The sequence below is a fragment of the Dermacentor albipictus genome, chromosome 2 (assembly GCF_038994185.2).
Source record: "Dermacentor albipictus isolate Rhodes 1998 colony chromosome 2, USDA_Dalb.pri_finalv2, whole genome shotgun sequence".
Classification (NCBI taxonomy): domain Eukaryota; kingdom Metazoa; phylum Arthropoda; class Arachnida; order Ixodida; family Ixodidae; genus Dermacentor; species Dermacentor albipictus.
The window spans coordinates 130,771,124-130,783,279 of NC_091822.1; the positions used below are offsets into that span (position 1 = coordinate 130,771,124).

Here is a 12,156-nt window from a genome sequence, read left to right on the forward strand (position 1 = left end):
ACCCTACGCAGACGCCTGCATTTAGGCACTCACAGCACAGTAAGTCCCACTATCCACGTTCCTCAGTCTGCGTTCCGGAGACGAACAGACTTTGAAGCACACTGACTCGACTGTTTCCTGAAAAAAAAGAAGATAAATAAGAGCCTTGAGGGGTCATCATGGGTGTCGAAATGTGCAAACAGCAGTTCTGATATCGAGCAATCACTCATAGCAATGCAACGAACGCCTCCCCCCTCCCCCCCCCCCCCGCCAACGACGATGTGACTGCGTATTCAATAAAGACCTGTCGAACATAGCCCCAGTTAGTAGCCTTGAAAGGAAATCTTTCAGTGCAGTGATGTGTTATTTTTATAAGTTAGACCTTGGGGGGGAGGGGGAGGGGCGGGGAGTGCGCAATATACTAGGGATTATTTGGTGCCCACACTCGCGTTCTTTGTTGGAATTTCATTTTGTTTTCCCTTTTGCGTGCGATTTTTACGAGCGTTCAGATGGCTTTTCGTTACTTTGCTTATTTTATTTCCGTTTATTTCCGTTTATTTAGTTTTCAAGAAGACATATGTTTATTTTCTGTAAGCAAAATAAAAAAAAATATCGTACAGCTCTTCTCACGACGACCGACAATGGTAATGCGATTAGCACTCAAGCAGCGTAGCGACAGTTTGCAATGGCACTCGCTTGCCCAGGTCAGTCATGAGCATGGCGGCATGACGTCTGCATGCCGCCGACGCAATGGCGACAACATATTATCGAAGAAGGATTGACGTTGACGGAGCACAAACGTGGTATGACGACTACAGCATCCCGACAATGGGATGGTGATTCTAACTGATGTCGATGTTGCAACGATTACTGCGTGACGACGAGAAAATGAGGGCACAGGGATGGCGATGAGCGCCTGGCGACGATGGTATCACGACGGTGGTATGACAATGGATGCATGACAGCGACCGACGACGCGATGACGATGATGACGTGACCACAGCGGCACGATTACGATTGAATGACGACAGCATAATTACGCTAAGTTAACGACAAACATTGACGTCGACGGCATGGCGAAGGCAGTACGACTCGAAGACAATGGAACGGCGATGGTAAAATGATAGCGTTACTACGACGACGTGATGATAATGATATGACGACGACTCTGTGATCACGATGGCGTGACGGCGAAGGCGTGACAAGTATCAGATGACGAAATTAGAATGACGACGATGGAACGGCCGAGAAGTGGCATCGCGACGACAGTATGACAACGAGTGCATGATGACCACACAGTAACGACCGTGGCAAAAGAACCGCACGAGAACAATCGGACGACGAAGAACATATGACGACAAAGCTCTGGCGACGACTGTATCACGAAGCTTGTATGGATGGATGGATGGAAGGATGGATGGATGGATGGAAGGATGGATGGGTGGACGGACGGACGGACGGACGGACGGTCGGACGGACGGACGGACGGACGGACGGATGGATGGATGGATGGATGGATGGATGGATGGATGGATGGATGGATGGATGGATGGATGGATGGATGGATGGATGGATGGATGGATGGACGAACGGACGGACAAATGGGCGGGCGAGCGGGCGGGCCTAATACGGCTTAAGTACGCAACGAATGCTAGCCACAGTAACATCCAGAGGCATAATGATTCCAACCTCTCCAGGTGAACGTTATTTAGCCCTACATAGCAGTTTGTGACATCTAACCTGTCCTTTGTCCTGATGTAGGCTGAGCAGTGAAACATACAATTTCATAGGAATGCACTAAAACTTTGCGCACGATAACGTTAATGCTCACCGTATAACTGACGGATGAAAGTATATGGGTGCAACTTTCTTCAGGAACGTTCACAACCATCATGGGAGGAGTTGGGGCTGTAGAAAGTGAAAAAAAACTGGAATGTATTGTTCGTCACGTAAAATTTCAACCAGCGAAACTTGTTCGTAATGTCACTAATGTTGCACCACGGGACAAACCGACGACAAAGCACTAAAAAAGAAAAAATCACGAAACAGTGTGCTCACTAAACATGAAAGAACGTGAACTAGAACCTGAAAGTGCAGATTATGCAAAGAGGGATGGGTAAATAAGTAATACCATGCGCACTCCTTTAAAAACTCAGAACTTTCTTTTACAGGCGTTTATAGAAAATCAGGAAAGGATGGGTCGTTCACCCAGAAGGTATCGTTATCGCCAGGCTCAAGTTTATTTTCTTGTCTCACACTCGGTAGTTAATTATCAATCCTAGTATTTACCTTCCTCGCACTTTTTCCCAGCAGACTAGACATAGTCACAATCACGACTTGACATAATACTTCGCACGTACTAACTTTTTCAAGCACCCGTTTTTTCCGCGAACCATCAACGAATGAAACGCTGCCTTCAAATGTATTTTTTTTTTCAGAATGTGGCCTTCCTGCCTTCGCAAAACATGCGTATCATTTCGTGTTTTCATTGCTGATATCATTGCTGATAACGCCTAATTCTTGTCTATATTTCGACAACTCATGAACCAACTCGTGCTTTGTGTTTTCGTTGTGCGCAAAAAAAAGAGAGAGATCTTACAGAGTTGTGCAGTTTTTCTCTCCAATGTATTTTAATCATGTTTGCTAGTCATGCTAATTTTCTCGCGCCGACTGCTTTGTCTGTGGACTGCAGTGTGTACTACATAAAAACTAAACAATTACAAGAGAACCCTGTCGGTGTCGTTTACCTAGCTCTCCGGTCAGTCGTGGGAATGACCGCGACTGCAGATATTCTTTTTTCATAGGTCTATGACACCTAAGTAAACGCTCTGTCGACCCTTTGCATGGCCTCCTCCCACCTGCTAAAGCTTGGACGAAGCATTTTTATGTCTGTGCTTAGCGATATAACAAAATGCACTGAAGCATTTCTGGCAATCGCCGAATTTAAGAAGCACTAGCACCTTTGCTTAAAGGGACTGGAGTAATTAACCTACTCGAAGGGTCTCGAGAAAGCTTGAAATTGCTTGAAACGCTCCACTTCATGATGTGGCAATGTGGCAATGTGGCAATGTGGCTTCGCAATGTGGCAATTAACGTTAGATTATTAGTCGCCACCTCGCACAATGTGTCCAGTCTTGTGCACGCAGTCCTTCGTTCTCGCCACTATCAAAATATTGCACCTCGAGCTTTTTCAGCGCATAGCCTAGCTATTCACAGTGCCTCTGGTTCGCCGGCCAAACAATGTTATCCCACCTAGTTTTTATTGAATCCAGAAAGCGAGACTGACGCTGCACAATTAAATGAAAAGGCGAATAGCACACACACACGCGAGCACGCACGCGTGCGCGGTTACGTTACATAATTAAAGAACGGCAGATTGGGCGAGTTGGGGGTTTTCCATATTGTTTAAAAGCAGCGCTAAAGGCGTACGCCGGACAGCAGAACAGAGGATGGGAACTGCACGGCGCTGGCTTATAACTGCTTTTATTGGAAAAACTCATCAACGTGCGTGCATGCAACGTGCGTGCAAACACATCAAGCGTGCGTGCATGCTCGATGTGAATAAAAGCACTTGTCATTCCCAAAACATTGCCTCGCGGTCGCTGATGAGATTAACACCGTTGTTTGCCTCTGTTCAACAGGCCCATTTCCTTCAAAGGTAAGGCTAGGGAAGGCTGACTACCACATATATTACCTTTTCTCATTACGTGAAATGCTTCCGCCACTTCCGTTATAATGCTATCAGCGTGCCCAAACAGGATTTTTGTTTTATCAAAGAACGTTTTACACTCGCATTAGAAACAGTGCTTTGCCGGGTTTGCAGATTTCTTGTCTAAATAATTGTGCTGCTCCGATAGCCTCACATTAGTGCATCGGCCTGTCTGCCCTATATACGTAAGGCCGCAGCAGAAAGGGATTTGGTAAACAACGGCAATCTTATAGGGCACGGGCTTTTTTCCATGGTCTATTGTGCAGCCTGTGTTCTTTCCTATTACTTCTCTCTTTCTTTGGACAGCTGGTCCCATCTTACCAACTTTATTAGGACGTGAAAACAAAGCTTTAGTACCATATCTGGCGCCTACTTTCTTTAAGTATGTATGAGAGAGAATGAACGTATGGCCTTACCGCTACTTTCTTACTCCTTTCAACCGCGCCACTGCGCTGCTCCAAGTCGCGTTTGGAGGGTTTTAGCTTCCTGAGGATTTTGCCTGCACATGAGACCAGAACCGAGTCCTTGAAACCGGCCTCCCTGCACCGATGGACCTGTGCCTCGAGACTACTGTTCATATCCTGACGACAAGACCTCTTGACTACCATGCCCATGCAGCCGGCTACTATCCCATTTTCTTTTTTTTTTTTCAGTGTCATGACCTGTAGTTCAACAGGGGCTTCTCGCTCCTAGGGGAGTACTGCCAACACAGGTGGTCTTGTTCGAAGGTTAGCTTTAAATCTAAGTATTGCAGTATGCTATGTTTTGCGACTTCATGCGTGAATTTGGACCCGGAACCGTTTTGTTTAAAAACATCGACAGTGCCGTGTGTGTCTCATCCTCTATTCTGATGACCGGTGCACGTCTTTAGCGCTGTTTTTTAAACATTATGGAAAACATAATTAAAATTGCACAAGATATATGTACACGGGTTCCCAAAATCCATGGATTTGTACATCGCGGATTGTCGCTACCAAACATAACGATCCAGTGAACGGCGCACACTGAACGCGTCGCAGTGCACGTCGTCGCCTTCGCGCTATACCGGTGAACCTAAAGACAGTCGCCCGCTATGCGACTTAGTAGTCACTGTGGCAGGTCACCTTAGGTCAAGAAATGCGCGTACTTTCTGCGGTTGTGAGTGAGTGAGTGAGTGAAATAACTTTATTTTGTCCACTAGAGACGTAAGCAAACGCCACGCCACCTGGCTAGGCCCACTCGGCTCAAACTTATGCTGTAAATATACTATTATTGTTTAAAGGCTAAGATTGTTTCATGCGGCAAGGCTAAACCGGTGGTTTCATTAGTGAATAAATAATTCGCATGCTTCAAAAATGTCGATGGCGATGGGGATCGATTGTGGCACGGCAGGACACGATTGGTCAGTCACAGGTGAACGTTTAGTTTACATGTAACAAATAATTGTAGCAGAAGGGAAAGTCATGATGCCCTGAAAGCGATTTGGCTTTCTTGAGAAAAATAATTCTGGGGAAGCCGATGCTGGGAGCGAGACAATTATTTACAAGCCGGAGAAAAGATAAAAGATGCGCGCGTTGTCAGCGTTCCTTTTTTCCCCGTAGCTCGCAGGACCTTTTAGTAAAGTTATTACATCCATCCATTCAAACCTTCACGGTGTGTCCCACCGACTCGGGAAGGTGGGGGCAAGGTACGGCCACAATGTTGTTGTTTTTTCGGCCAAGAACAAGTAAGGCAAGATATGTGCTGCCATGGAAATAAGGGCTGAGGGTATTGAGCAAGAACGGCGCGGATACATCGCAACGCATCCTGAAGGATATTCCCCGTGTTACGAGGGTGTTGTTTATGACATTCTCCTCTCGTGTGGATAAAACTGCGTCGGCCACCCGTAATGGTGCGGGAATATACACCTGAGGGGACACAGGGCTTTTTTGAACGGCCAGCCAGCATATAATTTAGCTTTACATGGTAAAGATTGCGGCTGCGATCCGACACTTTCAGACACCAAGGTAGTTTCTCAATATCTATATCAGACGGGAGGTAGCAGAGGCTTACTACATTGACGAGGCAGCTTGCGCGGCCATCTGTCATAATGCACAAGTCGGCAAATGGATTACCTAGCAGCTAATGTTTAGAGTATGTGGCGTCGTTTTAGCCCTTGTCACGTGCTATTAAGGGAACTCAATCATGTGCTTTCAATAATTTCTTGTCGCATTGTGTTATATCGCGCCCTCGTTTCCACTATCGATTGCCAACATTCCCGGCACGCAGTTCATTTGAGGGAAAGTAGGTTAGAGAATGTGTACAGTGCAAATACGAAGCACGAGAAAGGACTGGCAGTTTCGCCCTAACGGTGAAGCACTGACTCCGATAGCAAGGTTTAGCGTTTCCCTTGAACTTCTCGGAAGGTGTTTAACTTAACACGGATCCGACCAACGTGGACGCGACACACGTGGGTGCGCCAACTTTTGTGGCACCCTTAAAAGTTACACGCAAATTAAAAAATTTGCAGCCATTGGATGGTATCAGATGACGCAAGACAGGGGTCATTGGGATTGATGGGAGAGGTATTCGTCCCGCAATGGTCATAACGCACGGTGATTATTACTGTTATGATTAAACCGAGAAATATTGGAGGATAGCCGCGAGCTGAGGTGACGTGAACTGCGTTCATTTTGCAATGATAGCACACAAAAAATGGGTACACGTAAGCACGCGCGGACACAGTACGTGTCGTCTGCCCTTACTCGTTCCCTTTTCTTTTTTCGCGCTTTTTACTTAAGGTTGAATACTTGAGCGTTTTCACTTCTTTGTATGTGCAGAGAACGTTTGCGGATGTAAGGCATTCCTCTCAATTTTTCAAATGTGCCGCGATGCCTACATTGGTTCGAACTTTACTTTTTCTCTCTTTGTTAAAGAAAGAGGAAACAATAGCTAAAGCCGATGTGGCTTGACAGAGGCTCTTGCTCCTAAGTGCGTTCGTTATACTTGCGACCTTTACAGTTTCTTGTTTATTTAATAAGTTACGCTGATACGTTAATTCCTGTAGTTCCTTGCTCTTTGCTGATATTTTCCCACATGACAAGTTAATTCAAGTCAGTGCTAGCGCAGTCTACTTCCGTCCCAAAGTGTCGTCTTTATCAATACCAAGCCTGTATTCATTCACCGCAACCAGCCAAAAATCAACTTATTATCCCCCCCATGCTAGCAAAACTTCATTCGCACAAAACGTCGTGCCTAACACTAAATGATAGAGGAGTCTCACTTACGCGTTATGATGCACTCCCCGTTCTTGCAAATTCCTTCCACAATTGTCTGAGACACAGTAGGGACCATGATCTTCCGTGTATATTGAAGCTGCGTAAGGGAGCAAAAGACACCGAGCCCCTCCACACATGCTTCAAGTTCTTCAGCAACGCGGACAGCAACGCAGAAGAATACAGCGCGATAAAAACACATGAAATTGCTGTTTATGCCGAAATAACTTGTCTGTCACTTTTCAATAGTTGGAGGGACATCGGTACTTGTTGGTAAAGTAAAAATAAATCGAGTTACGCTTCTCATTTTTCGTTCCGTGCACATTTACTAGCGCAGCTGAATGTATTAGGACTCAAAGAAATGAAAGTGTCGAAAGTTTTTTGAGCAATTAATTGCTTTAATATTTTACAGTTCCTGAAATATTACACTGTAAATACCTTTCTCTTCCTGTTGATGATGACATCATGTACAAAATCTGCTGCCGCCTCAAACGCAGCATTAAATTGGGATTTCATACGCGCATAACGCGGCAAAAAAAGAAAGTCCCTATTTTCGAAATGTTGTGCTGGGGGTGAGACAAAACTGATTTTCTGGATATATTTTACGCTGATATTATGAAAATTACGTGGAGCAAGAATAAATATTTAATCTCAAACGGGGTCGGAACTTTGACTAAGGAAAGTGATTCGTTACCAAACACGGAGTTCCATCTTCTAGCCTTTCCTCCGTGTTGTTATTGCAGAGATCGGTGCATCTTACCGCCAAGACCTGTTTGCCAGAAAACAGAGGGGACAATCCCAAAGAATAGAAATGCCCGGTAGTACGCATTATACGATTATCGCAAATGTCAGTTCAGAGCACTTGAATGTACACTCATCTGCATACCGATCCCCACCATCATAGGCATCAAGTCAGACCGTCATCAAGCTGCCTGCTCCTCAGGAATACGTATGACGTGCGTCCTAGCCACTTCAGAGCCGAATAGAAACTTCTGCGCGCGGGCTCGGCTGCGACTGAAAGCAACGACGTCACTACTGACGCAGCTAATTCCACACCACCTAGATAACACAAGGCCTTTTTCACTCCGATCCATGACGTCATGTTACCTGGTCTGACTGCCATAGAATCTAATGGGGATACCACCGAGTAGGCAACAGCGATTTTGACGTCACCGCTTTCATCACGCCAGCCCTGTCAATGGAACTGCCGGGCCAGGTAGCCTGATGTCATGGATCGGAGTAAACAGGCGTTGTGCTATCTAGCTGGCGTTGGCTAATCGCGCGCCTCTCTCCCTCTCCTTTCTTTTCGCGCATGCGCGTGGGGTTGCACCAAAGGAGTTTTTGGTTCACAGGCGACCGACAGATGGACGGATGCACGAATCGGCTAGCCATATACAGCTTCGCTGTAAAAGGCATGTTTGCGTGCTTCCGTTTCGACGGTGGCGGGGGCTTTGTCAAAGTAATATATATATATCGTTTTAACACTTTTATCAATGTTAGGCATCAAGAAGCAAACTTAGCAGTTTGTCCAGTGGTGTAGGCGTGGTCGGACACTGGGCGTGACTACATAGGCTTCACTAGTCTCGGTTTAGAGAAGGAATCAGTGAAATATAAATGCAAAAATATCGCTCTTACTGCTCAACTCACTGGCTGAAATAGCGTGAGGTTGAGCTGGTGTTGTCCAAAACATCAAACTGCGCGCTGCAGGTCATTCGAAATTTCGAAAGTTCGCATTTTAGCAGTCTATTGGGTCGAGTGGTGGTGCTGTCGAGCTGTCCGGACTGTATATGCCATGCAATAGATATCAAGTTTTACCACGCTTGAGCCTTTGCCAGAAAGTTTTAAGGATGGCACTGTGCATAGAAGGTAGGCGTCGCAAAAATGTTTATCTTAGCTTCATCTAAAAATATACTTTAGAGCCTGCTTTCGTGGTTCCGCAGTTTGCAAAGAGCGAAGCTGTATATGCCTAGGCGAAACACTCGCGGTTCGACGACAGAAACCCTACTGTGGGGGTATGAGCCATTGTTTAGGGGAGTATGAGCGATTGCATTCGTCTTACGTGATGGACGGACAAATTTCTCGTTGAGTAGGCATAGAAATCTACATATTATTTCAGGGAAGGGGCACAGAGGGTGGCGTGGTTAAGTTAATGTTATTATGACCTAATTAAAGAAATACCTTTACAGCGAATCGGTATATACCTAGGCGAAACGTTCGCGTTCCGACTACAGAAACCGTCCGGCGGAAGGTACAGCGCGCCATTGGCTACGCCGATAACGACGTTAGCTAAGACGATAGCTACGTCAGCAGAGCGCGCGCGCAGCAGTCTCTCTCCGACTTCGCAATAGGTTCAAAAATGTGTCCCTATCTTTAATTAGATGAAATGTGCAGCCCCAGTGTGCCACTCGGTAACTACAGAGCACAACCGGGTCATAAACGCTATGAATAACGCATGTCGAAACACAAATGCGTAGCATAAATCAGAAAGACTTTGATGAACTCGCTGTATAACACAATGAACCGCTCATTGAACCCCTGCATGATGCTGATTATGCAAAGCCCAATGTGCGGCATTTCAAATAAACACTGTGATAAACCGAAGCCAAACGTGTGCGTCACCGCATCAAGAAAGACAAAGACATTGCCAATAATCTAGACAGATTTTAATAAGCCGTCGTAATCAACCCGCGATAAACATCGGAGCCGCACATTTCAGCTTCGCTGGTTTACCATCTCTACAGGTGCATGGGTGGTGTTTTTTTTGGTTCAGATTAATTTTAGTTCCGATTAACGATAGTTCGTTTAAGGTTAAAAACTGGGCTTGTTGGTATAGCATACTAGAGGTTGGATTGCGCAACACTTTGACGGGACACACTGAAGAGAAACACAAACCACAGAGCACTCTGTAGTGTGCGTGTTTCTCTTCTGTGTGCCGTCAAAATGTTGCGCAATCCAACCTCTGCGCAACCTTGCGCAATCCAATTGAGGAAGGGAAAAGAGAAAAAAGATAACAATGAAGAAAGGGAGTCAGTATGTGCGCGCCCACAGATGAATGTTCATTTATGTACTTACAGTCACAAACGCTTTATTGCGATAACAACTATATGGACGCTCCAGGCGCATTTCTGCCGTCGCCGTGATGTCCCACATAAAGTCTAAAGGGCCGTTTATAGTCCGACGTAACGCACGCGCGCGCGCACGCTACGTCACGTCGGCGAAAACGACACCTCTATAGTCGTGCGCACCGGCGCAGCTAACGTAACCGGCGGCTTCCAACGCGCCCCGACGGGCCCGGCGCCGATTTGGCTCCGGAGCCATTCGCGCGTCGAAGTCGGCGGAACTCTGGCACCACAATGCATTGCGCGCGAAGAAAAAGGCGCCAACACAACTCCGCAGACGGCTTTTGCGGACGGCGCGCGACTTGGCGAACCTTCTGCGCATGCTCCGAAGATAGCAGCCTACGGCGCGCGCGTTGAAGTATAGAGGGGATGGCATCTCGGCTGGCGCAGCGCAACGAACGCAGCGTGACTGACCGCGAACGACACTCGCCCGCGCGCCGATAACGTTGGACTATAAACGAGCCTTATGAGCAATAACACCGTCGCCGGGCGCCGTACGCTGTATGTGCGAGTGAAAGCGTGGGATGCGAGCCGACGATCGCGGCTCATCACGCCCGCGCGAACGGAAGGAAAGCGGGGAGCAAGCGCACCACCTTGCTTCGCGCGCGAGGCACCCAACGTTGTGAGGTACCGGGGGGGGGGGGAGCGAGGGGGGCGGCGTTCTACTCTAGCTGCAACTGCGTATGCGGCGGCTGCGCGCGGTGGAGCAACCGTATCTTGAGAGCGATCTTCGTTAGCGGCAGAGTCTAGGGGCGTCGACGGCTCGTGGCTTTGTGCGTGCCGTGTGTTCTCAGCGCTCAGTTTGCGGTGGAGCGACAGGCAGCACGAAGTTCACTTCGCTCGCTGCTGCTGCCGCACTTCGCGCCAGCCTTTCCACAGCGAGTGTCCGCGGTCATCGAGAGTGATGTGTTCATGTTTGCTGCGCGCGCTCACACCGTGTTTGTTAATTTAGTTAGCAAGCGCATGTTTGCATGTTGATATGGCCAATAAAAGCACTCTTCTTACTTCGTATGGCTGTCTGCGAATTTGCTATCGCAGTCGCTGCTTCGGCTTTCGGGTTAAACTGCGCCTTTTTTATTGGCCAGTTGCCTTAAAAAAATGCATTAGCACTTCGGTGGCCTTTTGCACATTAGTGCTTTTCGGCCAAAGTACCAGGATCCTTGTTTCCGAGAACTCTCTGTCGTCCAAGTGGCAGGACACCAGCACGCAGAGCCTTTCGTTGAGAGTCGAGGGACGGACAGTGCCGCAGAATTTCACAACCTTACCAAGAGTGGCATGCCCCTACGCTGGCCACTCCGTTGAGGAATGAATAAGCGCTTGTGAATGTGAATGACCTAATGTCTTTCCATGACTGGAGAGCGCGGGCGGCAAGCAAAATCACATGTCATGGTGCTGTGAGTAAAAATCGTAGTTGGCAAAATCCGGTTACTTCCAATGGGCCGGTAAGCAAACTTTCCGTGCGGCGTCAATTCTGAACAGAGGTGGGAACTGATCTTGTTGGTGGCCGAGCACACAGGTTCATCTGCCCTGACACACTGCCTGAAAGTCTGCAGTGGCTCGCCAGCCACTGAAATATAGTTATGGATTTTCTCGAAAGCATGGCGGGGAACACGCTTAATTTTATATACCAGCTGTTCATCAGAGCCATGACTAGTAATATCCATACTTTCTAGGGCAGCCCTGTAATCGGGGAAAATTGGCTCGCCAAATAGGCAGTAGTTGAAGCACGTAATATATGGCACCTCATAGAGCTGCCAGTTCCTGTGCTGTCGTTGTCGTACCATGAGAAAGCTTGAGCTGCGCAGAGGCAGAGATCAATGGACAATCACAGTTACGGTAGAGCTGTGTAGCAAGACCCTCCGTGTAGCAAGACGCCACGAAAGTAGGACCAATTTAAGAAAAATAAGAGGCAACAGTTTTTAAGGTTCGTAGCGACATATCTATTTTATTGGCAAACCCAGAAATTCAGAGCTTCACGTACGGTCGTCAGAGTCACCAGAGTGGCAGATATTGGGAGCTTTGACATGCTTGAAGCAAGATGGCAGTGAGTCTCAGTGATTGTCCAAAACACTTTAAGAGTACAGCCTGTGGCCTCCGTGCTAGCAAACAAGCGAAG

General features: G+C 47.3%; 1 protein-coding gene across 1 annotated transcript in view; it reads right to left on the reverse strand.

Annotated features, from left to right (window-relative positions):
- Positions 1-12,156, reverse strand: part of LOC135912531 (mucin-4-like) — a 67,351-nt gene that overhangs the window by 11,701 nt on the left and 43,494 nt on the right. The window contains exons 9-12 of the mRNA XM_065444987.1: positions 7,616-7,690; positions 6,934-7,021; positions 1,811-1,887; positions 34-117 (exon numbers count right to left, since the gene is read on the reverse strand). Coding sequence (XP_065301059.1) covers positions 34-117; positions 1,811-1,887; positions 6,934-7,021; positions 7,616-7,690 — 324 coding nt within the window. The remainder of the gene's footprint in view (positions 1-33; positions 118-1,810; positions 1,888-6,933; positions 7,022-7,615; positions 7,691-12,156) is intronic.